This window comes from Pteronotus mesoamericanus, unplaced genomic scaffold, assembly GCF_021234165.1.
Source record: "Pteronotus mesoamericanus isolate MK-2021 breed Mesoamerican mustached bat unplaced genomic scaffold, CSHL_Meso_final scaffold_507, whole genome shotgun sequence".
Classification (NCBI taxonomy): Eukaryota; Metazoa; Chordata; class Mammalia; order Chiroptera; family Mormoopidae; genus Pteronotus; species Pteronotus mesoamericanus.
Genome location: NW_026555319.1, coordinates 2138223 through 2165010, shown reverse-complemented (window position 1 = coordinate 2165010; position 26788 = coordinate 2138223). Strand labels below are relative to the sequence as shown.

Here is a 26788-nt window from a genome sequence, read left to right as displayed (position 1 = left end):
ACACCGGACGCCAGTTCCTGGGGTTCAGGCGTCGCCCCCCGCGGGCGGCGGTGCCGTGCCCGCCCCCGTCCGTCACCTCGCTGCGGCTCTCAAAGGCGCAGCCACACTTGAACCTGGACGCGAGCTGCGCTGCTCACCTCTGTCCAGGGCAGCCACTTGTCACACGTGGCGCCAGGGCCTCTGAGACCGGGGAGTCCCCGCGGGGAGGCACCGTTAGGTGCAAAATACGTTCCAGGTTTCTCAGACCGGACACCGAAAGACATGTAAAATGTCTCTTCAATAACATTCTACATGGTTTACACACCAAAATGATAGTACTTTGCAATATACTGGGGGCAAACGAAGCTCATCATTAACATTAATTTCACCAATTTCACGTTACCTTTTTTTAATGCAACCAGCAGTAAATTTAAAATCGAGAATGGGACTTGCCTGTTACAGTTTTATCAGGTAGCATTGTCAGCCTAGCTGGTATTATATCCACGTTAAATTGCCTTATTTTGATGGTAATGTGGTTACCAAAACATCCTTGTTTTTAGAAAACACATAGTGACGTATGCAGGTGTCTCTGTTTCTCGCAAAGGGCCCGGGAAACATCTACCCCAGAGGGAGGCGGGGCAGGAGAGAAGCCACCGGGAGGCCAGGGGCTGAGGGGAGGCGTGTGTGCGGGGGCTCCCTACACTCTCTTGCAGTTTTTCTCTGGGCTGAAATTTCTACTTGTACCGAGTGAACACACGCAGAACAGTATCTCTTCTCACCCCGAGCACATCAGCCTGCGTCCCCCCAGCCCGGGCATAGCTCCTGAGGGTCAGGGACCTGGCCCATCTTGTCACTGCTGTGTCCCCAGCGCCTCACACGGACGGGCTCCAGCAGGTTCGCTCGGAAGGCAGGGGAGTCCAAGTTCCCGGGGGAGAACCCCCACGTGCGGGAGCCGACCCCGGGCCCGCTGCGACCGCCCAGCCCAGGCCGACCTCCGGGGCTGCAGCTCCGAAGGCCGAGGGGCCGGCCTGGCTGTCTCAGCCCCCAGACGGGCTTAGGGCCGCCCGGCGGGGCCCCAGGGAGCGATCGCGTCCTTATTTCACAGCCCTCCACACCCCGATGGCGTCCTGGCAGCTACCGCAACGCCGGCAGCTCCTCTCTGCACCTTGCAAACACCGAGAGGCAGGAGTCTAGCGCTTCAAGGCGCGGCCAGAGGCATTCGAGGGGGCGCCGAGGGCTGGGGAGAGCGCGGAGCCGAAACGCTTTCCGGGTGACGATGAAAGTCACTTGCCAGGCCGCGAGGTGGCGCCCCCCTCCCTGGGCCCGGGGGTCCAGCGCGCCCTCACCGGCAGGCCTCGGGGCTGTAGAACTCCAGCGAGGACTCGGGCGTCATGAATGGCGCCCACATCTGCCCGGACGTCCCGTTGATCATGTTGCACTGGTCCGAGTGCCAGAAGTTGACCTGCGGGGAAGCATTTGGACGCGGCGCTCAGGGTGGCCCGGCCGCGGGAGCCACGCTCTGGGCTCCGCACCCCTGGCCGAGTGGCGGCATCCAGGCCGTGCGCCCTGGGGTAGACGGCGCCACTCAGCTCCCAGTGCCGTCCCTGAACAGAAGCCAGGCCCTCGGAGAGACAGCCTGGCACCGCCGCGGGACGGGCCCTGGAAGGCGCGACTTGGCTGGGGACTCAGCCACCTCATCTGTAACGTGCGCCCCCCCACTCACATAGCTACGGACGCAGCGAGCGGGCGAGGTGGCAGGTGGGACACCGACAACCCCCTCAGAGAGGAAGCCACAAGACGCTCCCTAAAACCAGACGACGTTAGCAGGTGGCACTCTAGCGGAAGTTTTTAAACTCGTAACGGCGGCCCCCGGGTGAGCCGCAAAAGCGGCGGCTCTGGGCGGTGAGGCCCGCAGAGCAGAAAACCGGCCGCCCCCCGCCCCCAACCTCCCGCTCTGTGCTGGCACAACACGCCTAGTCCCCTGTGCGTGTCTGTGCTTTTATGTCGGAAACGCAAACCAAAGAGAATTTCAACACCTTCGCTAAGAACAGGCGCTACTGGCTCCCACGGGTCTTCCTGCCGCTCTGGGCCCTGGCAGGGGCGGAATCCCTGTCCGCCCACAGGTCTTTGCCCTGACGACCAGGTGAGCATTTGGCAGGTGTGAGCGGCATTTGTGCATGATGAAGAAAGGCCACCACGGGGTGAGAGGCCAGGTGCAATACCGTGTGCGCAGTGTGGTTTCACTACATTCAAAGCAGGAAAAAACCTGCCAAAGTTCTGTGCAAATGGATACAAAGACCCGGGAAAAGTCTCCTGCTGCTGATGGCTGCGGGCGCCCTCTGTGGTCGGGCTGAGGTGACGCTGAGGGTGCGGTGGAAAGCGGGCTTCCTGTCTGTCTCTGTCAGTCCGTTTCTGATGTCTTCTGTGTTTCTAATGTAATTTATTTTTTTACTCAAAACATCTCTTAGTGCAATCGATGGTAATAGCATCCGTGTGATATTTTCGAAATGTTTTTGTGACTCCAGAGCCACAGGAAAAAGAAGGGAATCTTACCATGTGCGACTACGTGGACAGACCTGGGGGTAGGGTGCCGAGTGAGGTAAGTCGGACAGAGGGGGTTGAATACCGTGTGATTTCATGCGTATGTGAAATCTAAAGAACAAGGTAAATGAACAGACAGAACAGCCTCGCAGATGCAGGGCACACAGACGGAAGGTTGCCGGGGGGAGGGGCTTGGGGCTGGGGAGAAAGGGCTGGGGGCGCAAACAGGCAGTCACGGAGCAGCCCCGGGGACGCACAGTCCCACACAGGGAGCGCCGCCCACCACCCCGATGGCCACGGGGGAGGCCCGGCGGGTGCCGGACAGGCGGGGGGACCACTTCATAAAGTGTGTGGTTTTCTCAGTGCTATGCTACTCACCTGAAACTAATACAAAATAACATTGAGTGGCAACTGTAATCGGAAAAAAAACACAAGAGAGAAACTCGGTTCCTAGCATACGCTTGGTGCTAAATACGCTCTGCGGCACCCACCCGCCCACCAGAACCCAGCGCTCTGAGCCTGACCCTCAGGGGGCGTCCCCAGCCCCATGTGTTCTCCCCAACGGGTGGGACCGGCCTCCGGGTTTTAGTGGGGAAGGTGTCCCCCTGGCCCTCACCTTGCTGAGCCCGTTCCACTTGTCCACGAGGTGGATCCGGCTGAAGTTTTTGATGCCCGTGAACACGGTGAAGAGGCCGGAATTGGAGTTGTTGAGCTGCGGACGCGGCAGAGAACAGCATCGTTAAGCCTCAGGATGCGGCAGAAGGACCCCGGGCGGCCCCCAAGCCCGCCCCTTTAGTCGCGGGCTGTCCCTGCTTCCCCAGCGCCTGGGGATCAAGGGGAGGAGACTTGGGGGCGTTTCAGAAGGGACACTCCCGACCACAGCGTGGCCCCCGGGACGCGGCCGCCCGCCTTCCCTCCCCAATCCAAAGAGAGTCGGATTCTCCTGCCAGGGGCGTGGGAAGGTCCCCCCTCCCACACACACACACAGGATAAAGCCCAGTCATGTCCCCTCTCAAATCAATAAAGACCCAGACGTGGCATGTCACTCCCAGGGGGCAGCCTCATGGGCTGCTGCATGTGCATTTTACCACATTTCACTGTGGAAGCATCAAGCTGTACCCCGACCACGGCCCTTGAGTGACAGCGGAGAGCAGAGTCCCCCTGGTCCCCCGTACTGGATACAAGCAAGAAATACAGCGTCGTGGCGTTAAGCCACTCAGATATGGGGGCTGCTTGTTATGCAGCATAATTTGCATCTCCTGACCCAAGGTTTGTTGAGCACGTTCTGGGTGGTGAGCCCCAGGCTTTGGCACTCTGAGGGTATTTTCTAGAATCAGATTTCTAACTGGCAGCAAAGCCACGCAAAGAGTACAAAGGAATGAGTGACAGTTGGGTACAATCTCGAAGCACTGTCTTGCCTTTGAGGGGCCACATAAGAGGAAGGGTAGCACCTGTCAGGAACTCAGTCAGGGCTGTTCACTGGTCAAAGCGCTAAAGCGACTACTGACGGGCTCAGCAAACAGGCTCCGCCCAGAGCAGGGCCCGGCTGCGAGCCCTGCTCGGGCCTCCTGACACCTGTCTGTCACGTCGCCTGTGCATTCAGAGCTTCCCGAGCTCATCCTTCAGCCGTTGTGAGGGGGGCTCCTGGAGACACTACAAAGAGGCACTGGGACTCTTAAAAGAGTTAATGTGTCAAATTGCTGAGCACAGTCCTGGGACATAGTAAGAGCTCAAAATGCCAGTCCTTACCTTTATTATTATTATCATTAATAAACGCTCATGCAGAAAAGATGGTTAACTAATAATTATAACAGACAAGGGGTATCAGAGACTGCCAGTTACTACCCAAAGCCCACTCTCCCCTTTCTCCTTCATAACAAAACCCAAACCTTACTCAGCTTCAACTCGCCAGCTAAAACGGGCTACATTTCCTAGCTTCCCTTGGAGCTAGATGTGGCCATGTTATCAAGTTCTGGCCATAGAAAAGTAAGTGGGAATTGGCTTTCTCCCTCCCAGAGAGGGAGACAGCTGGGACATGATGTTTTGTCCTCAACTTCCCTACCTGACCCCCACTGCCCGTTCTTCCTCCCTGCTGTGCTGCCTGGAATGTGGATGTGATAGCTGGTGTTATGACCTGCCTCCTCAGAACTCACGCCCCCTTCTTCCAGCAAAGATGCCAACTGTCTAAACTCAGCCCCAGTCACATCGTTTGAGCCCGGATCGAACTGCACCTGAACCCCAGCGTTTTCAGTGATATGAGCCAATACCATCTCTGTTTTGCCTAAGCCAGTAGGAGCTCGGTTTTCTGCCATTTACAACCCACGGCCCCAGGGCTCCCCAGCCAGCCCCAAAAGCCAGCTGGTAGCCGGCTCCCAGGATGTGTGGACAGAGGACGAGACGGAGGCCCCGGCCTTCTCACCGGGCCACACTTACCTCAGCAAACAGCCCGAACTTGCCCTTCACGGGGAACATGGATGGTAAGTACTTGTTGATGATGTTCACGAGGGGGTCGTCATAGCCCCACATGATCTCGCCCACTGTGCGGTTCATGAAGGCGCGCTGGCCGAGGGTTGAGAACGCCAAGGTCATGAGCAGCTTCAGGCTCATGGGCTTGTCCTCCATCATCACCGCCGCACTCTGCAGAGCAAGCGGGCAGCACGGGTCAGAGGCTGGACACTGCCCGTGCCGCCCCCTGGACCCGAAGCCGGGCCTCAAGGCGAACGGCCCCTCCGGGGAAACGTTCGGGCCAAGGAAGGGCCCCTGCAGTGGACAGGAGGGTGCCTGGGGCACCCAGAGCCCTTCCCTGACCCTCTGGTGACCGGACCGCGCGTGCTCTTGGATTCGTGCTCAGCCCCAGAGGCAAGCACATGGCACAGGCCTGGCCCATCAGCGGCCTCCCTCCCTCCAGCACGGACTGGTTCGGAAGTGTGTATGCGGCCTGTTCAAGCCAATGAGCCACGCGGGAACAACCTGCTGGGGCTGCGGGGTAGAGAGGGAAGGTGCCCCTGCTGGCTTTGAACCTAGGACGTGCTAGGCTACGGCCACCCGGATGAGCCGGTCTGCCAGAGCGCACAACCAACACTCCTGGGCAGCACTGTCGCACCCTGGATCAAGCCGCACCTGAAACCGACCCGACCCCTGCCCTTTCAGCAGCATGGGCCCACGGGTTCCCTTTCTGCTTATGTGAGTTGGGAGCAACTTTTAGTTGCTCAAGAGGGTATGTACGTGACTCAGCGCCCTCAGTGCTGAGTCTCTCATGGGCTCCCCCCGGTAGATGACATGTCACAGCTGTCGTCATGTGTGTCACATGCATTGTCACAGCTTGTGGCTGGGGAACTGAGCATGTCCAGTGTGACTCTTCTAGAAGCTGGGCCTGGTGTCCAGCCCTGGGCCCTCCCCTTCCCGGGTCTCACTCGGCGTTGTATCCGTCCTCTGCAGGCGGTAGCCGTGAGGGGGCCCCCCGGCTGAGTCCTGTAAGCCCTCCTGGCCGATCAGCAGTCCCGGGGTGGTCTTGGGGACCCCAACATGCACAACAAGCAGTCAGTCAACCCAGCTGTTGCTATGACTGTCCCCTGCACTGAATGGAGGCCCGGCCCACACCCTCCCTCCAAGTGCCGCGGACGGAGGCGTGGCCTGGGGGTGCCCCGTTCAGCCCCTCAACAGGACCTGCTTTTGGAGGTTTCAGATCTGCAGGTGGAAAAAGGAAAGACGACGACTTTGGCCAGCACCCCCAAACCAGGGACTGGTAGACAGACACGCGCGGGGGGGGCTCACTGAACTGAGAGCGTGGCCCCTGAGCCACCGGCTGCCCCCTCAAGGGACCGCCCTGGGCAGGGGACGGGGACGGGGTGGGGGCGGGGCGGGGGGGCGCGGCCTCACCAGGACCAGGATGTTGGGCATGACAATGTAGTCGCTCTCCAGGCCGCTGGACTTGTCGGGCTGGAACTTGAAGTGGCGGAACTCGAGGAAGGACACCGTGTCGTTGTCATTGAAGGTGATGTTGGTCTTGTGCCGGTACTCCCTGCGGAGAGGAGGCCGGCGGGTCAGCGGGCCTGGCTGCGCGGGGCCACGGCGCCGGCTGGGAAGTGGGCAGCTGGAGGTGTCCCTGGACCCTCGGGTGTCCGTGCACGTCTCCAGCCTGCCAGCGCCGCCGCCGAGCCCGGCCACCCCCTCGCCCGCCCTTCCGCCGTCTGCCCACTGCAGGACCCGGCCCCAAAGCCTCTGAAGGCTCACCAGCCACCCCAGGGGGCGCCCCAAAGCCCGGCGCATCCCCCCGCGTGGCCAAGCCGCTCCCTCGGGCCTCTGCTCACACAGCACCTTCTCAGAGAGCCCGCTCCGGCCATCGCTAGACCTCAAGTACCAACACCGGCACCCCCCCGGGAATCCCGCCCTGGTGGCACCCCCAACTCGACGGCAGGTACCCCGGTGCTTTTTTGTCCTTTCTGGGTCCCCTGTGCCTAGGACAGTCACCAGCATCTGTAGGTGCTCAATAAATGTTTGTTGAATAAGTGAGTGAGTGAGTGAGTGAATGATGAATTCAAGTGTGTGAGTGAATGGGTGAGTGAAGGAAAGAGTGAATGAACAAATGGGTAAGGGAACAAGTGAGTGAGTGAGTGAATGAACAAATGAGTGAGTTAATGAATGGGAGAGTGGTGAGTGAAGGAATGAATGAGTGCGGGAATGAGTCCGTGAATGAGTGAGTCCGTGAGGAATGAATGAGTCCGTGAGGAATGAATGAGTCCGTGAGCGGGTGGGTGGGTGGGTGAGCGGGTGGGTGGGTGGGTGAGCGAGTGACGGAGTGCGTGCCGCTGACTCTGACCAGAGTTTCCGACCCCCACACCTCAAGCACGGCTGCTGAGTTTTCATCCCTGGCTGCCCAGAGCCCAGCTGCGCATCTCGAACAGGGGGCACTCTCTCTCTGCCCGTGCCGTCCCCAGAAAAGCCAGGGCGGGCCAATCACCCTTCAGAGAGGGACCCCTAGCTCCGCCAGCCCCAGCGAAACGTCCAAGGCACGGGCAGAGTCCCGGCCTCGGCCCCTGGCCCCGCACGGTGGGCCGCCGTCGCCGACCTCACTCCCACCCTCTCCCCAGCCCACGCCGGCCCGCCACGCCGGCCTCCCTGCTGCTCCTCACACATGCCACACGCTGTCTGCCCACAGGGGACCTTGCTGTCCCCGCTGCCAGCAGCGCCTTTCTCCACGGGTCGCTGCCTCCTCTGCATAAAGGGCCAGGAGGCCTCCCCAGACCCCACCAAAGATGCATGCGCGTGTGGACGCACGCAGAACGTCCCCCCACCCGCTGCTGGGTTCTCACAGCACTTCACACCCACCGCCTGCCATCGCATTTACCCCCTTCTAGCCCAGAATGGCAGCGCTGAGGGGCAGGGGCCTTTGTCTCGGTCCCCGCTGTGTCCCCGATTGGTTGGCACATAGTAGGTGTTCAATAAATGTGCTGAATGGCTGCGAGGCGAGGGAGGCGCTGTGAGACCCCCGAGCGCACCCTTTGGGGAGCAGCCCCTGCTCGCCTGGAGACCAGCTGCGTGTGCGCGCCCCTCCCCCGCGCGCCCTGCCGCTGCCTTGCTGCCCCGCTGCCCCGGGCCCCAGGCGCGGCTTCTCAGCCCCTCACTCCCCCCTCTGCACCTGGCCCGCTTCTGAAATCATCTCTAGGCCTCAGCACGGCAGCCCCCCACAGCCTGTCGGCCCTGAGACCCCTACCCTGCCAGGGCCACCTCCGTCCTCACCTGTACACGTAGGGCCCACGCTCCCGCACCTCCGGCTGCCGGCCCTGGAGGATCGCGCTGGGGTTGACGATGTCGAAGAAGTAGACGGAGAGGTAGAAGGGGACGGGGATGTCCTTCCACATGTTGAAGGACAGGCTGCTGGGGTCGATGCGCACATTCTGGGGGGCGAGACACATACGCCTGTGAGGAGAGCGGCCCGGCCCCCACGCCCACCCACCCGCCCCTCGGCTCGGGAACAGGTGCCCAGAGCTGGCTCTCATCACGGGCCCCCGGAAAGCCAGCTGACATCACCAGAGGCAGGAGGTGATCTAGTCCTGCTGGTTCCGCGTGTGTTTTAACAATGGCCTGATGAGGAGGCGCTGGCACACGGCGGGCGGGGGGGGCCCGGCGCCCCACTGAAAGGCAGAGGCGGCCGCTCTGCGGCACCTGGGGCCGAATGTACCATTTACTCACTCCTTCGCTCAACAAGCACTGACCGAGCGCCTGCTACCTGCCAGGGGCTGGTCTACAGGCGGGGGGTAGGAGAGCGAGCGAGACAGACCCCCAACTCCGAGCCCCAGCTCTGAGGGGCTTTTATTCCCCGGGGTTAAACAACCGCAGCACATCAGCAGGTGTGAACAGGGTTGCGGTGACATGCACGCAGACCAAACCAGAACACCAAACCAGAATGAAAGCCGGGCGGTGAGGGGGGCCCGTGGGCTGGTGGGGGAGGTCTCGCAGCAGCAACAGCCCGCGTGACGGCCCTGGGGCGGGAGGCGCGGAGACAGAGCCTGTGGGGCGCCCCGTGGGGGTGACGCGCAGCCTGGGGGGCCGCGGGGCGCAGCTGGAGGCGACCGCGAGAGCAGGGCCCGAAATGTCAAAACCAGCACGAGATCTTCCGACGGACCAAGGCCAGCAGAAACACGGTTTTTCTTAAAAGGCCACAGGAAACAGGCTGGGAGTGCACCCGGCGAGGCCGGCGGTCAGATACTCCGGCCTCTCGTCTCCGCTCCGTCCCTCAGCCCTGCAGCCCCCTGCCCCAGGGTCCCAGGAGGTCCCCCCAGTGCCACCCAGCAAGCTCACGTCCCCTCAGAGCCCGGGCCAAGTAGAGTGACCAGGCCATCAGACGCATGGCAAAGCCAGGCACCTGCGGAGGCTTGTGCCGCGCCTTCCCGGACAAGGACAGCCACCCCCACTGTCCCCGAACAGCCAGCTCCAGCCGGCAGAGGCTCTGGAGGAAGCAGAAGGCCCGGCCCCGTGTCCCCAGCCGGCAAACTCTGGGAAGACACCAGGCCCCAGGGCCGTTCAGGCAGGTCGGTCGCCTCTGAGCCCCAGTTTTCCCGTTGGCACCACGGGCTAGTGACTCTGTAGTCTCAGCTGCGGTTCGTCTGACCTGCGCAGCATTTAAGTGGGGAAAAGTTGAATTCACTGCCGAGAATAAAAAAAGGGGGGGGGGTTAATATAAGATGTTGATTTCAGAGTTGTCTTGAAAACTTGTAATAATCATTGGCTGATACACACATCTTCCGACGTGCCGTGGGAGCCGCCGGGATTGTTTTACAACCTGAGCACCCAGTAGTCACCAATAAAGCGACTTCTACACATGATACGGAGGAAGGGAGACCGCAAGCCCAGTGTCCTGCTTCCTGTGCGTGTGTGCGCATGCATGGGGGCAGAGGAACACGCGTATAAGATCTATCCTCTTAGCGAATACTTGCGGGCACAACACAGGGTTGTTAACTATGGGCACCATGCCGTCCGGTGGATCTCCAGGGCTTACTCATCTTGCATGGCTAAAATAATAACAATAACAAGCATAAACAGGGAGTGTGAGCCACGGAGGAGATGTGGCTCAGCGGGTTGGAGCGTTGTCCCGTAAACCCATGGGTTGCGGGTTCGATTCCTGGTCAGGGCACGTGCCTGGGTTGAAGGTCCAGTGGTACAAGAGGCAACCGATCAGTGTTTCTCTCCCTTTCTCCCCCGCCCCTTCCCTCTAAGCATGTTCTCGGGTGAGGATAGAAATAAATAAGAATTTTTAAAATAAAATAAAATAATAAAGAACATGAAAGGAAGTTTGTTGTGGTGGCAGGTATGTTCCTCATAGACTCTGGCAACGGTTCACGGGTGTGAGCTTCTCTTCAAACGCATCAAGTTGACACAGTAAACATCTATGGCTTTTCTTGAGGTCAAGGTGCCACCGTAAAATGGTTTTAAAAAAACCAGCTTCCGGCTCCTGCCTCCCCCTCCCGGTCACATTTCTTGGCAAAGGCAGTTGGGCACGGAGAGGCCTCTGGAATCCCAGAATCCTGTTTCTTCCCTCACCCACTGGCCTGCTCGCCTGCTTTGGGGATAAACCAGCCAAACCAGTAAGTCACCAGACAAAGCCCTGTCTCTCTCTCTCCCCGCCCCTCAACAGAAGGGAATTTGGGGCTCTGGGGTCCTGTCCCGCCACCTTCTGTGGTTCTCGCCCACGGGGAATGGTGGGCGACCTCCGGGCTGGGGGATGGTGGAAAAGCCACCAATCTTCTGCGCCCCTCAGTTTTCTCACCCATAAAATGGGCACCACAACAGCTCCTAGGCCGGTGTGAGGCTTGAATGCATCCGCGAAGGTCAGGCGCTTAGGGCGGGGCCTGTCTGGACGTAAGGTGAGCCGAGCTGCCGCCAGGCACAAAGTTACCTGCCCCCGCTTCCCCTGTTGCTGCCCCACCCCACCTCAAGCGGGCACCGGGCTTGGCAACGCTGCTGACTGCAGGGTGGCTCTCTTCCGCCACATGGGAGTGGGGGCGCCTGGACCGGGCAGCTCATTAGGTCCCGGCTGCGGCCCGCCGGGCTCACGGCCTTCTCCCTAAGTCTCTGATTCTGTCCCCACCCCCTCCCCCAAGGTCAAAGATTCTGTCCCCACCCCATCCGCCAAGGTTAAAGATTCTGTCCCCATTCCCTCTGCCAAGATTAAAGAGCACAGCCCGGAACGCAAAGTCTTGCGGGGAGAGACAGACAGACAGACAGACAGACAAGGTGATCTCTTGTTAGACGCCCTTCCCTCTTATCCAATCCATTCCTAGAGAGTCAGGAGGCCTTCCTGGAAGAGGGGCCATAGGAGCTGGCACCGAACAAATGAGCTGCTCTTTGCCAGGAGAAAGGCAGGAAGGGCTGTGTTCTTGGCCGGGGACACCGGCCGTGCAGAGGCTGGGAAAGGAGCTGGCAGGAGCGCCAGCTAGATGGCTGCCAACGACAAATACGTTTAAAAAACATATCTTAAAATAACCCAAACATCCTGAACTGCCACACACCCCAACAATGGGACAGGACTCGGGAATAAAAAGGAACTGAGCCCTGAGAAATACCACAACACGCGAACCTCGAAAGCACACGGGAAAAGCTTTTAAAAAGCCAGACAGCAAACACCGCGTGCTGTACGGTTTTATTTATGTGACATTCTGGAAAGAGGAGAACCACGGGGACAGGCACAAGGCCCACGGCTGCCCGGGGTGGGGGCAGACGGAGGAGATCGAGTGCCCAGGGCGTCAGAAAACTAGATGGGGCAGCTGAAATAGCCCGGACGCCGGTTTCCCGTGAGCTGTACACACCGGATAAAACTCATCAGACGGTGCATCTGAGCAGCATGAATGTTATGGTGTATTTTGAAAACATTTTGCTAACATTTTTGGAAGGTTTCATGGCGATGATTCAAATACCACACACAATCCACCCAATTAAAATGTGCAATTCAGCAGATCTTGCGCAGAGTTGTTCAGCCGCCGCCACGCTTTACGTCCAGGACACTGTCACTGCCCAAAACAAAGCCCCGTCCCCGTGGACAGTCACTTCCCCCCCCCTCCAGAGCCCGGCGCCCGCGAATCTGCCTCCTGTCTGCACGGATTTGCCTTTTTTCAGATATACCGAATCACACGCGTCTACAGGTGTGTCCGCAGAAACGTATTTCTCAAAAACAAGCAGGGAAGCCCAAGGGCCACGCCTGGCTCCGCTTAGCAGGATGTTCTCAAGGCCTATACCATTCATCCACGCTAAGTGTGGTTTGGAGTATATGCGCCTAACCAGTGTGACAACCAAAATCAAGAGAAAAGAGTGTTTTTATCGTGCCTGTTAAAAAGGGATGTACATAAGCACACGCGTGTTTACCCCGGCGTCATTCACAGCAGCCAAGGGGCAGAAGCGGCCCACGTGTGCGTCGGTGGGTGAACGATTACCATATGGCACATACATTCCGCGTACCCGGATGCAGGCTTCAACGGGAGCGAATTCGGACACAGGCCACCCCATGGATCAGCCCTGAAATCCGACGGCGAAGGGAGCCAGTCAGCGAAGGACAAGTGCCGTGTGATCCCCGTGACGTGACATGACATGCCCAGAGCAGGCGAATCCGCAGAGACAGAAAGCAGATGGGCCGTTGCCAGGGGAGGACAGGAGGCTCGGGTGCGCGGGCCGGGCTTCCTTCTGGGGCGATGGGGAGACTCAGTAACCGGGCGGCGGTGACAGTCACGTCCCATCGTGACTGCGCCAAATGCCACCGAATGGTACGCTTGTAAATGGTTTAAGTGGATGGTTTTATGATGAGTACATCTACCACACATTTTTTAAAAAAGATTAACTGCAAATTAAAATAAGATATTTCCCAAGAGACGGACACAAATTAAGTCACCTGGGAAAGCCACGCGCGGGCAAAGACGCAGGGAACTGGACGCCGCGTGGGCGGCTGGGGTCAGTGCACTGGAGCGCAGTGGGCGCGGCCTAATGGGTCTCGGCTTCGGTAACGCTGAGGTCCCCTGCTCTGCGCAGGGCACAGACGCTGCCCGGCACCCCTGGGGCCGCCCCCTGCACACCCGGAGGGACTGGAACAGGAGCTTCGCTGAAGATTATTCACCTTCCGGCATGACGCCACTCTCGCTCCGACAACGCGTGCTCCTGCTCTCGTCTCCTGCCCTGCCCATCCTGGGGCTAAAATGCGGGCCCCCACTCACGCCGGTCATCTCACAGCCCACGTGGGGCCGCACCCCACCGCCTGGCAGCGCTGCCCTGGAGGAATCGCCCCCTGCTAAAGCAACCACGTAGTCCCATTAACCCCGGTCACCCCAATCAACGTAATTAAAAAAAAATGAAGTTAAAAAACATCGTCTGAGCTTGGGGGAAAAAAAAAAGCACAGCGGGTCCCAAGCGAAGCAAGCGCAGGCCGCACCCGGGCCGGGCCTGCCTGAGCGCGTCTCCCGGGCAGAGTTGGCAGGGGAGCCGGGCTCAGAGAGACGCGCCGCCGGCGCTGCCGCTCGGCCTGGGCTTTTCAAACGCACAAAATAACTTGTGCAGCGTTTTATCTCAAAGCTGCCATCTCAACACTGGCCTGCAAGCGCCTGGTCTCTGCAGGCCCACACCCTGTCCCCGTCCCTGTCACTCAGCCCTCTCGGGCTGGCCCCCTGAGGCGCAGGCACGCTCCTGCCCCAGGCCCTCTGCACGGGCCGCTCTTGCTGCTCTTCCCAAGGGAGCCACGGGGTCAGATCCCCGACCCCTTCCAATAGTAGCTCACGCGCCCCCTGCTCAGGAGGGCCCGCCCTCTCTGCCCGCGAATTCCTGGACTCCCTTAGCCGGCTGTTCCACAGTCCTTGCCGCTTCCACTGTGCGTTGTAATTTATTATGTCTGTTGTTCTTCATCTGTCTTTCCTGCTAGACCCTAACAGCCCCAAGGACAGGATTCACTCCTGCTCTGCTCTGCGGCGCATCTGCAGGGCCTAGAACAGCGCGCGGCACCCAGCAGGTGCTCGGCAAACATTTGCCGAGGGAAGGCGCAAACACAGCAGACCCGGAAGAATCGAGGGCGGGGCTCTGCCACTGGCTCCTTGGTGCATGTTTTAATAGCTCATCAACACAAAAGTAAATCTTTAAAATACACAGAGAGCATGGCCTGCTTGGGGCCCAGCATGGGCCCAGGGCGGCAGCTTGGTGAACGTGCGACGGGAAAAAAGGAAAATTTTGCACATGTTAACTTGTAGCTATGTGTCTACTTTCCAGTGAAGTGAATCCTAACCCTTATGATTTTCATAAAATGTTCTGGCCCTAGGAACTGTGACCGCCAGGCCAGGCCACAGCTGCAAGATGGCGGTAAACGGATGCTTCGGCTCAGGCCACCGTCCGGTCTGTCCGAGGGCTCACAACAGGCCCCCCGCCCCGCTTCCTTTGCAGGCGGACAGGGCCGGGGGTGGGGGGTTCCCCGGGGAACACTAAAGCCAGGTGCAGGGACACGTCCGCCTGCACGGCAGGGCCGGCGGCCCAGGAACGCCTCTCTGAGGAGGTGACATTCGAGCTGAGCCTGGGGAAGTTACAGCCTCCAGGAGTGACTGGCAGGTTAAGAAAAACATGTTTATTTGAAATACCCCGCTTTCTTTAGCTACTCTCGACGTGTGCGCCGCTTTCAGTTATGGATTCTTTCTTACTTTTTCACCCAGTCCACACCCCCGTGTCCTCTTCTCCGTTTAAAGACGCCCAGAACGGACGTTCTCGAAGCGGGACACCTGGGTCACCCGGAGATTTCACACTGGTCCCTGCAGAGCCAGGAGGAAGGAGCTACCACTAATTCACCTGTCACTCCCTCTTTTCACGCGGCCACTAGAGCATTTCCGATCGCACGTGTGACCCACGGTCCAGGTGGGCGCGTTTCTACAGTTGGCGCTGAGGCAGCCAGGGCTGACCGGACCCTCCTCCACCCCTCCGCAGCTGTGCAGCCTCAAGCAAGAGGCTTCCCGCCCCGTGCCTCCGTTTCCTCATCTGTAAAATGGGAGCAGTGAGTGCCCCTCCGTGGCAGGGCCGCGGGTAAGAGGTAGAGACAGAGCGCGGCAGGCGCGCATAGTAGGTGTCCCTATGGGGAAGCTGTAGTTACCGGGGACTCCCGACCGCCTTCACGTATGAGCCCCTGTCCTCGGCACCCGTGGTCCAGGCCGGGAAGGCCATCCCTTCACTGCCTCCCGCACACGGCTCTCTGGTCCTGCCTCCCCCAAACCCCAAACCCCACTCGCCCAGTGCCACCTCCTCCAGGAAGCCTTCAGGAACGACTACAGCGAGCCTACTCTAATCTAATTAAGATCTCAGTCCGTCCCCTGTGCCCGAGGCCGTGCTGGGAGTTTAAAGACGCAAAGGCGACACGAAGGGCCCCTGGACCCGAGCAGCTGGGGGAGACTCGGGGAGCGGGAGCCTCGCGTCCTCCGACCCCACGGCTGAGAAAACGCTCCCGCCCACTTCACCTTGGTAGATCCTTAAAGGCTCATTTCACAGACGTGGCCCCCGAGGCTTGAAGTTCAAACATCTCCCTGAGGTCACAAGGGCAGGGAGGGACCGAGCTGGGGCTCTGTGGCCACACGCAGGCCTGTGACCTCACACTTCTCTGCCAGGCCTTCCCACCAGGCTCCCAGCACAGGGCACCCATTAACCATTAACCTGACCTGGCCGTTGAATTACAAAACCCGATTCATCCCCCGGTGATAACAGAAAACAGGCTCTAAAGGAAACCCGTCTCTGACCAGAGGGGCTAAGAGGTGACTCCGCCGGGTGAGGCCCAGTCCTGGGGCAGGGCCTGGCCCCGCCGGCCCCAGATCGGCCCTCAAGTCACTTAACCCCGGGAGGGACGCGGGCTGATTCAGCCTGGGCCTGGGACCACGCCCTTGGCTAACGTGCTGACTGCTTTAGGTTTAAAGGTGCCAACGGGAGGAGAAAAGCTTTTTGTCGGAAGCCCACACACCTTGCTAAGCCAGCAGGGCAGGGTGCGTACGCCACGGAGCTGAGTCATCCTCGACGGACTCCATTTCCCTCCCACCCTCCACCCGCTGCCCGCGCCGGCGGCGACCCCTGAAATCCGTCCTCGGCTCTGCGGCACCACCGGCCGGCCCCCCGCGTCGCCCGCTTGGACCAGCGCGGCGGCCGCCTCGCGGGCTTCCCGCTTCTGCTCCGGCCCCTGGTCGGTTCCCTCCGCGCGGGTCACGTCATTCCGCTGCTCCGGCGCCTCCCGTGGCCGTGGCTCCCCGTTTATCTCAGAATAAAATCCGACTTCATAACCACGGCCTCTGAGGTCCCACACCTGAGAGGGGACACCTTCCTGCACGGATGCTCAGTCTCAATTTTTAAAAAAGAAAGAAGTGAAAGCAAAGAGTTTTGGTGCTTTTAAGATGCTTAGCGCCCCCGCGAGAGGTGCCTGGGCCCACAGAGGCCCAACAAGGGGCCCCCTCAAATCTGATTTCTGAGCTCTCGCCTGCCCCCGGGGGACCCAGGAGAGAGGTGAGAGGCCTGGGGGCCCTCCCTGCAAACAAAGGGGCCCAACCCATGGCCAGGACGTGGGGGGCCAACCCCACCCCTTTCTGGGGACCCTGTTCCATTTGCGGCCTGAGCTGCCTTGAACAAGACACAGGCCGGACACACGCTGGGTGGCTTCTGCCCGCCGGCCCGGCCGGGCCTTTGTTCTCGCACGGGGACCCCTGCACAGCCAGCCCCGCCCCGGGCCTCCTCCTGACTCCTGAGGAGAGCCTGGCTGGACCTCACAGGAGGGTGTGGGACCCAGACCGGGGCACACCCTGCGGGCCGGCGGCACCGCGGGGCCCTGGCTGGCCGCCCGTCCACAGCTGGGGGGTCTCACCAAGGCAGCCCCCACGGGGCCGAGGGGGGCGAGCAAAGGCCAGCGGTCCCAGGGACGCAGGGGCCCCAGGGGCCCAGGGAGCTTCCCCGCTGGGCAGGGACCAACCAACCAGCGAGCCACACTCCCGCAGCGGCCTCCCAGCCCTGAAAGAGGCTGATCACAGGAGCAGGGCGAGTGGTTTTCAGAAGGCGGCGCCTGGGAACTGGATATAATGCAGGTTCAGGCCCTGTTTCAGACCCGCTGACTCGGAGGCTCATAGTTATGACAGCGACAACTTTGCCGGGACATATCACGGCTGCCATGAAGGATTTCAAACAGGCACGTCCTTGGCGGGGGGAGGGAGAAAGGACGGGGAGTGAGACAGAGTCCTGCTGAGCTTCGAGAGAGCCTTTCGCTGTGGGGGAGGGGCCTCCTTTGAACGCTCTTCCTGGCCTTGGATGCGACAAGAAGCGGGCGGCTCCAGCGTCTTGTGGCGTCTCTCTCGCACCTCGGGGCTCTCCCAGCTCCCGGTCTGGCCGAGCCGCAGCAGGGAGGCCGGGAAGACGCCAGGTGCGTCCGTGCCCCGGGGACAGACAGGGGCGGCAGCAGGAGCCGCTTGCCCCGGGCCGGGCCGGGCGTGAACGCGAGCGCTGCATTCATCAGCGGCTTCCTCGGCACTCGCTGCCGAGGCCTGGGTGCGAGGACGTCCCCACGCACGGCTGGGACGGCCCTGCCCGGCGGGGCATCGGTGAGGGGTGCCGTGAGGCGGGGGGCCCCCAAGCCCCCCACCGTTGTGGGGAGGTTGCTCTCTCCTCCAGCGCAGGGTTGCTGGGCACGTGCCGCCCACGGGGCCTTGCACCGGGCCCGGCAGACCGGGTCCTGCGCTCGGCAGCCGACAGCCTGGCCGGAGGGACGGCCGTGGACAAGCAAATGAAGATGCACAGAAGACTCTGATGGCTTTTGCTCACGCACCGTACGCACTCTGCAGGGGTTAGGGCAGACAGGTTGACGTCCGGCGCCTGGCAGGGGGGCCTCTCTGAGGGGGGCCGTTTGAGCTGAGGGACAGTCAGGCGCCAGAACAGCCTGCCGGGCAGAGGGTGCTGCACGGGCACAGAGCTGGAGACGGGAGGCTGCTGACGCGCTGGGAGAGCAGGGGACAGGCCGGGGGTTGGGGTGCGGTGACGCGGGTGGTGGAGCTGCTTCCTGAGGGAGGAGAGTGTGGGCCTTAAATCGGGTTTTAAATTCTCGGTAGAACAAGTCAATGACGGGGAGAATAAAACACGGGCCAAGGACTTAACAGAGATTTCTCCCAAGAAGAGAGACCGATGACTGCGGAGCCCGTGAAAAGACGCCCAGGGTCACGCGTCGCCAGGGAAACGCCAGTCCAAACCACATCGGGACGCCGCCTCCCACCCACCAGGACGGCTGCTGTCAAACCAGGAAAACAGCAGGTGCTGGTGAGGATGTGGAGAAACCAGAACCCGGGCCCCGTGAGTGGGGAAGTAAAACAGGGCCGCTGCCGTGGGAAACAGTGCAGAGCTTCCTCAAGCAACTAAAAATGGGATCACCGCACGGTCCCGCAATCCCCCGTCCAGGCACACGCCCAAAAGCATCGAAGGCAGGCTCTCGGAGGGACGCCTGCACACCCGCGCTCGCAGCAGCGCGGCTCACAGCAGGCGGGGGGCGGAAGCCACCCCAGTGTCTGCGGATGAATGAACCAAATGCGGTCCGTCCGTGAACGGGAGTGCGATTCAGCCCTAAAGAGGAAGGAGACCGTGGCACGGGCCACACTGAGGGGGAGCCGGGAGGACGCCCTGCTGAGGGAGGGAAGCCGGTCACCAAGGGCAAGCACTGCTGTGATTCCATCCCACGAGGTATGGGGTCGACTGAGAGGGGTCGGACTCAGACGGAAAGCCGAACGGTGGTTCCTGAGGGCAGAGGCGGCGACGAGGGGCCAGCGTTCAGGGGGGCGGAGCTTCGGTTTGGGGAGATGAGAGACGGATGGAGCGGAAGGCTGCCCAGCGGCGTGAACATGCGCGATGCCCGAGCTGTGTGCCTGTGCATGGCCAAGTGACGTTGCGGGCATTTTGCCGCTTTGCGACGGGGTTCGGCCTGAGCGGGAGTCAGTGCTGGCCTGCCAGCAGCTGCAGCTGGAGTTGCAGGTGCCAGACCCATGGCCGCGGGGAAATTACAACACGCCAAGCCTCTTGCAAAAGATTAAGCCAGCGATTTTCCAAACGGGTGCGCTGCAAGAATTTTTAAAACATACAATGCCTGACTACTGCGTTGGGGGCACCGATCTCGTCGCCCTTAGATTGTCAAGTCAAAACAGTGCCAGCGTCCAGCACAGCCATAGCCGCCCAGTAGGCAGGAGTCAACGTTTTATGCATTTTTTTTTTTTGTCAGATGGGCAAAAAAATATATTTTTTCAGCGTGCTGCAGAATTTTGGTACATTAGTTGACATGCGCCATGAGATGGAGAAGGTTGAAGACTGTTAGAGGAAGTCTTCGGGGAGGCGGCCCTGAGCTTGCAGTTCCCGCAGGCTGGACCCACGGTCGCCCTGTTTTATGCGACCTTGGTGCCCTTCACCACGTGTCCTTGGACCGGGGCCAAGGCGAGCCGAAGGCGGCGCATTGAGTAACCATCCTTGTGGCCCATCTACCCCAGAGGCCACCCTCAGAGCCGGTGCGACTGGGTCTCTGCTCTCTCTGCATGGCCGCCGTGGAAGCGGAGAGCACTGTCTGTATGTGGCAGATCAGGGGGCCAAGGTGGAGGGGACAGAGCTGGGCACACCTTGTCTGCAGCGGGCCAGCTGGCCAATGTTTTCAGCTTTGTGGGCCAGCCTGGCTCTGTCCCAGGTGTCCGGCTCTGCTGCCATTGGGCAAAGCCACCACAGACAGCGTGTCCCTGGCTGGGCGTGGCTGCGTCCACTGTTGCTTTCTGAGGGGCCCTGACAGGTGGATTTTGCACAACTTTCGTGTATCACAGACAGTATTCTTCTGTTTAATTTTTCGCATGTTCAAATGCTTCTGGGATGAATGGAAACAGGCACTAGGCTGGGTCTGGCCCACGGGACGCGGCTCTTGAACACTCGTGCTTGAAAACAGCTGGTTTGTATTGTTGGAGCGAACTCACGGTGTGTGCAGGAAGGGCTGGCTTCAGAGTGTGTCCACGGCTGTCCCTCCGGTCAGGCTGTTGGTCACCGAGCACAGGACCCGGTCTGCCGGGCCCGCGATGGTGGCCCCCACGCCCGGCACAAGGTCTCGCGGGTGGCAGGTGCCCAGCAACCCTGCGCTGGAGGAGCGAGCAACTTCCCCACCACAGGGCGGGCCGGGGGCCCCCCGCCTCACGGCACCCCTCGCCGACGCCCCGCCGGGCAGGGCCGTCCCAGCCGTGCGTGGGGACGTCCTCGCACCCAGGCCTCGGCAGCAAGTGCCGAGGAAGCCGCTAATAAATGCAGCGCTGGCGTTCACGCCAGGCCCGGCCCGGCCCGGCCCGGCCCGGCCCGGGGCAAGCGGCTCCTGCTGCCGCCCCTGTCTGTCCCCGGGACACGGACAGCACCTGGCGTCTTCCCGGCCTCCCTGCTACGGCTCGGCCAGACCGGGAGCTGGGAAAGCCCTGAGGTGCCGGAGACGCCACAAGACGCCGGAGCCGCCAGCCCGCTTCTTGTCGCATCCAAGGCCAGGAAGAGGGTTCAAAGGAGGCCCTTCCCCCACAGCGAAAGGCTCTCTCAAAGCTCAGCAGGACTCTGTCTCAGTCCCCGTCCTTTCTCCCTCCCCCAACAAGGACACGTGGCCATGATCGCGGACAGCTTTGGGGCGGTCACCCAGGCTTCTCGGCCCCATCGCTGCTGCCAGGGTCCGAGGAAGCGTGACGTCAGAGGCCACAACCCTCAACTCTTCCAGGAGAGAATGGAGAGGGCCCCGTGGCCCCCCACGAGGACAGCCTTCCCGGCCACGGCCACCTCCACTTCCATCCCCCCCAGGCCGCACGGAGCTGGCCAGCGCGCCACCCCGCCCCGGGCTCCCTGGGCACAACCTCGGTCACCACCCGCCCGCCGGGAGCAGGCAGTGCTCGGAGCGCTCGCTCACTGAATCCCTGCGATGTGCGGCCGGAGCGAAGGCCTCCAGGCCCGCCCGGCTGGGAAGGCACCAGGACACGGGCCGCATGTCCAGAGGGGAGGGACATCCTGGTCCCTGTGGACGCAAAGACACCGCTGCCCGCATCACCTCTGGGACAAGGCCCGGCTGTGCGGCAAGGGAGTGGTGGCTTTTTGCTTTGTGCCTTGTTTTTTTTGAGCTCGAACCCCTTTGGACACTTTCCTTTACTTTTTCTACTGCACCCCTATTTTACTTCAATGCCAGCCAGGGCTGTCTGCCCACGAGTGGCTGTGCTGAGCGCATGTGGCCCAGCGGTCACATTGGGGTCAGTGGCCATGTGAGGCCACTCTGACCTTTAGTTTGTGAAAACTGAGAAAACCAGCCCCTTTTGCAGAGGGGGAACCAAGTCCCCAGAGGACCAAGAACTGGGGTCTGGATGAGCGCCCTGGGGCCTGTGGGCGTGAGGGCCAGCCTCACGTCGCCAGGGGGCTGAACAGGGGCCCCCAGGACTCACGTGTCGCTGGGACCTCAGAATGTGACCTTATTTGGGAGGTGCGTCTTTGTAAATGTGATTTGATAAGGATCTCGTGATGAAGTCACCCTGGATTAGAGGGGACCCTGAATCTGAGGATGAATGTCCTTCTAAGAAAAGAGAACAGAGAAGCACAGGGGGCCCGCCCTGGGAGGACAGGGCCCTGGGAGAGCGGTGCACACGTCCACGTCCATGCACGGCACACGCCGCGGCGGCCACACCATCAGCGGGCGGCGGCCCCCCTTGCCCCACCTCCACCAGTGCTGACCCCTCGCTGTGCACCTCCTCGGCTACCGGGACCCCCATGACCCCTGTTCTCTGACCCTGGTCACGGGGCCAGAGATTTCTGCTTAGACCAAGCGCGAGGCCTGGGGCCTCGCCCTACTTTGCCGTGACCCCCAACAAGACCCTCAAACTCTCCGAGCCTTGGGTGCCCACCCCCACCCTCGCCACTGACTTAGGGAAGAAAAAGGCGCAAATTCACAACTCAGAGTTGCAAGTCAGAACCACACGCAGACACGCACTCATCACAACTGCAGTCGCCCTAGACGGCCAGGCGGTCTCAGGGGCTGGGGCAGATGCGGGAGGGAACGCCAACAGCCCCCAGAAGGCATACTGAGTGAGCCGCCGCCGCCCCGGTCCCCGCCAAGTGGGGTACGACCCAGCCATTCCATGCCCCGCACATCCTGAGGAAAGTCTTAAGCGCGCTCAGGTGGAAGTCCCAGAATGTCTGCAGTCTGTGGAGGCAGGAGCGGGCGGTACCGGATACCCACCACAGACGGAGTAAGTAAAACGCGAGCATGTCAACTCGGACACCCAGAAGCGAGGAGCCGGGCGCCCACACAAGGCCGGAAGCAAGCCTGCTGCAGCGCGGGGGTCAGGCCCCGAGCAGGGGAGCCCTCTCCCCAGGCCGGACGCCGTGAGGGCTGCTCGGCCACGCCTGCTCGCGGCACAGCTGCCTGCTGGCCCGCCCTGTCCTCTCCTCAGCTCCACGGGGAAGTGTGGTTTACCTCATTTTGCAAGACCTGTAACAAAGCCCAGAGACTTGAGGAACTGGCCCGAGGTCACAGAGGGGGCAGGAGGCAGCGCTGGGGTGTGTGGCCCCACGCCGGCCCGGCTCCCCCGTCCTCTGCGCAGTGGGCAGGCTCCCAGCACCGCGCGCCCACCCAGCGGAGGGGTGCTGGGGCAAGCGGGGGGTGGGGCTCGAGCGAGATGCAGAGAAGAGGAGGAGGTCAAAGGAGACAGGGGGGAGCCGCGTGTGCAGGCAGCCCCGTGTGCACGTGCCCCCAGCAGCGAGCGCCCTTGACAATCGCCAGAAGGGGCCGGCAGCCCGCGTCCCCCAAGTGATGCACAGACACACAGAATGCGGGCCACCCTTCCAGGGGGCTGTGACTCAGCCAGGAAAAGGAAGGACGCTCTGACCCCTGCTACCATGTGGATGAACCTCAAACAACAGACACAGGAGGCTGCAGAGTGTGTGATTCCATTGATAGAGAGTAGCAGATCCAGGGAAACAGAAAGTAACAGGTGCCTGGGGGAGGGGAACGGGAGTGACTGCTAAGGGGTGGGGCTCAGCTCTGGAGCCACGGAACCTTCCTGGAAGTAGACAGAGGAGCTGCTTGCACAACCGCATGAATGTGCCATGTGTCACCGAGTTGATCTCTCTAAGGCAATCAATTTCAGGGTACGTGAATTTCACCTCTACAGTCAAACCTCAGGTCTCGAACAATTCAGTTCTGCAGCAGGTTGTTCATGGAAAAAATCCCGGTTGTCTAACAGAACTTTGGGTCTCGATTCTCTACCCAACCACCCTTTTGTGCTGCGACCTCTGTGATCAGTCAGGCGTCTCTCCGGCGACAAAGGGGATTTGGTTTTTGAGCAAATCGCTTCTCAAACAGCTTTCCAGAACAGATTAACTTCGAGAACCAGGGTTCCCCTGTGTAAGTTAGTAACGAAACAAAAAGCCAACAATGGGGCGGAAAACCGTGCCACTGCTCCGGAGCGCAGTCCACCACGTTCGGGTGGAGGCAGGGTGCACATGCCAGACCAGCACCGCTCCTCCACTGACGCCCCGGGGAAGCCGGGCGTGCGCGCGCGGGCCCAGGGCCAGCAGAGCTCACCGCCCAGACCTGGAGACACCCCCAGCTGATGCAACCCAGGCTGCGCAGCCCGCGGAGCGTCCCACGGCCCTGGCAAGGCGGCGTGGCTGACTGTGCCAACACGGACGGATTTCACGAAATTCTGGGAAGCAAGAACAGACGGTGGGCCTCAGCCCGTCCCGGCCGGGCCACTGTGGCAAAGCACCGCAGGCCGCTGGTCTGCCAGCCATAGGCCTCCACTTCTCACGGCCAGGGCGCCGGGCGTGTGCGAGCCGGGCCATGTGGCCGGGGCGGCCCTGCCCGGCCTCGGGCTTGGCAAAGTGTCCCCTGCAGCAGAAGGGCACTAGCCTTATCTACACCTAACATCTGCGACACCTAACATCCCCACCCTCGTGACCACATCACCTCGCAAAGGCCCCACCCCCCCGCACCATCCCCTCGGAGAGCAGGGTTTCAACACACGAATTTGGGGGGACGCACATTTGGATCATGGCAGTACGAACCACTCAAGTCAAGGTGAGAGTCAGGCAGAAGGAGCTCGGTGTCTGGGGATGTTGCCGGGCAGCAGTGGGGGGAGAGGGGGTGGGGGGGTAGGTGGGGACGGCAGGAATCGAGGTGCAAAGTGAGGAAGCAGGTGGAGAAACAGCCGGGGGAGGTGAGGTCAGAGGGGTGGCCGGCTTCCTCCAGGCTGGGGGGCGGCGGGGTTCAAACGGCCTGGGGTCCCGGCCCACTGTGCGGGAGGGCTGCCCAGCGGGGGGGGGCTGTCCAGATACCCACCCCGCCTCAGCCAGGACAGCTCTCTCCCATCAGACTCGCACAAGGGGCCTTCTGGGCGGGAACGTGTCGCCAGAAAACGTGCCCTCCTGAGGAAACCATGAGACGAACCCAAGGCGAGGGACGCCTGCCGTGAACACGGTCCGGTCCCTCGCTAATGGCCACGTAGGGGGCGACCCCGGACACGGACGAGGGCTGAGGAGGAGAGGGGACACGGAGACAGGGTGCCAGACACAGGGCAGGTCCTGAACTTGAAAATAAATAAAACCGAAGCCCCGGGAGGAAGGGTGCCGCTGGGACAGCAAGGGAGCGCGAGAGGGGACCGAGCGTGATGTCGCCTGGGCCCTCCTGAGCGTGTCTTGGTCTGCGGGCACGGAGACATCCCTGTGCTTAGAACAGAGGCGGCAGGACTCCGGGCTGCGATGCTCTCCCATGGCTCGGCACTGCGAGGCGGAGACAGAGACGGAGAGAGGACAGACAGACACGGGGACAGGGACAGAGACGGAGGGAAGCCTGGGGACCTGCGAATGCGTGCCCGCCCTTGAGAACAACAGGCCAGAGCCACCTCGCCAGGCCCCTCCCTGCTCCCGCGCCCCCTCGGCCCACGGCTCTCACCAGGCGCCCCTGCGCTCACGCAGCGGTGCTCCCAGGGGCCCGGCGCCCGGACGGACCCCTCCCCACCACACTCTGCGCTTTCTCTGTGAACAAGGGTGTGCCCAGGGCTTGGGACCAGGGCCAGCAGGCTGGCAGCCATCCCGCCAAGACGGCTGGTGACAGGTGCACTGGGTCACACTGCAGAATATACCTGCTGGCTGCGACCGCAGAGCAGCTTCCCCACATCTGTACCTGGGCAGGGTCTGCTAAATGACACTGTGTCCAGGCGCGCCCACAGCACGTCCCTGCCGCCCCCCGGTGCACACGCTGTCCCCCCCAGGCCCGATGGGGCCTGGCCTTGGGCACACCGAGCCCTGACCCCTCTCCCCGTTTACAAAGCACGCGCCTCCCGGTCCTGCCCCCGCACGCGGCGCAGGGCTGCCGGCGTGGGACCGCGGGCTAGCGACGCGCTCCTGGGTGACGTGGCGTCTGCCGAGCCCTGCTCCCGGGCTCTGCTGGCCCCGGGTGGTGCTCCCTGCCCCACGCGCCGGCAGGCCCCGCAGCACCCCCTGCTAATTTGCTCTGTGGTCTTAAGTGAACCCCCGCTCCCTCGTGGTTTTGCTTTCCCCACAGAGAAAATAAAAGATGGCCCTGAGTTAAACCTAAGTTGTAGATCTTATCGTCTGAGAGTTTACAAAAAGTCCCTGATAAAGACAATTAACTGTCAAGACACCATCTCTCTAAGAGACAAACAAAATGATCTCTGATGTCGTCAGGGTGAGAGTCACTGAGAGGCCATGAGAGAACGTGACGCGTGGACACTGTTTGGGGGCAAAGGGCCCATCCACCATTCTTGCTGCCTGTCGCCCTTTCCTGCTTCTGCCGACCCGACGGAGGGGCCAGGCAGAAGCGCGGGGGCGGGGCGCATTCCACGGGGAGGGAGAGCGTGTGCAAAGGCCCGAGGCCAGAAGGAACGTGGCGTCTGGGAGGAAGAGGCCACGAGGCAGGCAGGGGTCGGTGTGTGGACGCGTGGGCTTCATACCGAAAAGGTTTTAATTGGGGTCATGAAATGTTTTCATCCACATTTGTAAAAGAGCCGCAGGGGGGACAACTGACCGCCCAGGGCACAAAGAGGTGAGGCAGCCCGCGCGGTCAGCGGCGGGAGGCGGGAGGCAGGAGCGAGGTCGCCGGGGGGTCTGGAGGGGGCCATGGGATGGGGGGGCCCAGGACCTGCCGCTAGTTACGGGCCTCCCTGGAGAACGAGCCTTGTCTTCTAAACACCCACTCGATCAACACTGGAGCACCTATGAGTATGTGTTAGGCACAGTTCCAGGTGCTTGGGACGCGGCAACAAACAAAACCGAGGTCCCTGAACTGCTAGTGGGGCTCAGTGGGTTGGGCATTGTCCGGCAGACCAGAAGGTTGCCGGTTCAATTCCTGGTCAGGGCACACACCTGGGTTACAGGCCAGGTCCCTGGACAACTGGAGGTGTGCAAGGGGCAACTGATGGCTGTTTCTCTCCCTCTTCTTCTTTCTCCCTCCCCTCTAAAAATAAATACAATCTTAAAAAAAACCCGAGGTCCCTCGCGGGGAGAAATGGACAATAAACATGATGCACAGGTCAAGGAGATGCTATCTCAGCTGTACCAAGGCCACAGAAAAAGACAGCAAGGGTGGGGGTCAGCACCCAGGGGGACCGGGAGGGTGTCAGGTGGGCTTTGGACAGCAAGGCCTAAAGGAGGTGGGAGAGGGGACAGACCAGGGAAAGAGTCGTGGGCAGGGGCGGCCGCGCAGGTGGAGCGTGTGCCGGTGCGTCTGAGGAACGACCAGCGTGCACAGGGCGGG

General features: G+C 61.3%; 1 protein-coding gene across 2 annotated transcripts in view; it reads right to left on the bottom strand.

The window, feature by feature from the left end:
- SCARB1 (scavenger receptor class B member 1) overlaps positions 1–26788 on the bottom strand; it is a 52373-nt gene that overhangs the window by 17777 nt on the left and 7808 nt on the right. For both annotated transcript variants that reach the window (XM_054593977.1, XM_054593976.1), the window contains exons 2-6: positions 8260–8417; positions 6400–6541; positions 4954–5157; positions 3137–3232; positions 1326–1441 (exon numbers count right to left, since the gene is read on the bottom strand). In XM_054593977.1, the coding sequence (XP_054449952.1) occupies positions 1326–1441; positions 3137–3232; positions 4954–5157; positions 6400–6541; positions 8260–8417 (716 nt within the window). The remainder of the gene's footprint in view (positions 1–1325; positions 1442–3136; positions 3233–4953; positions 5158–6399; positions 6542–8259; positions 8418–26788) is intronic.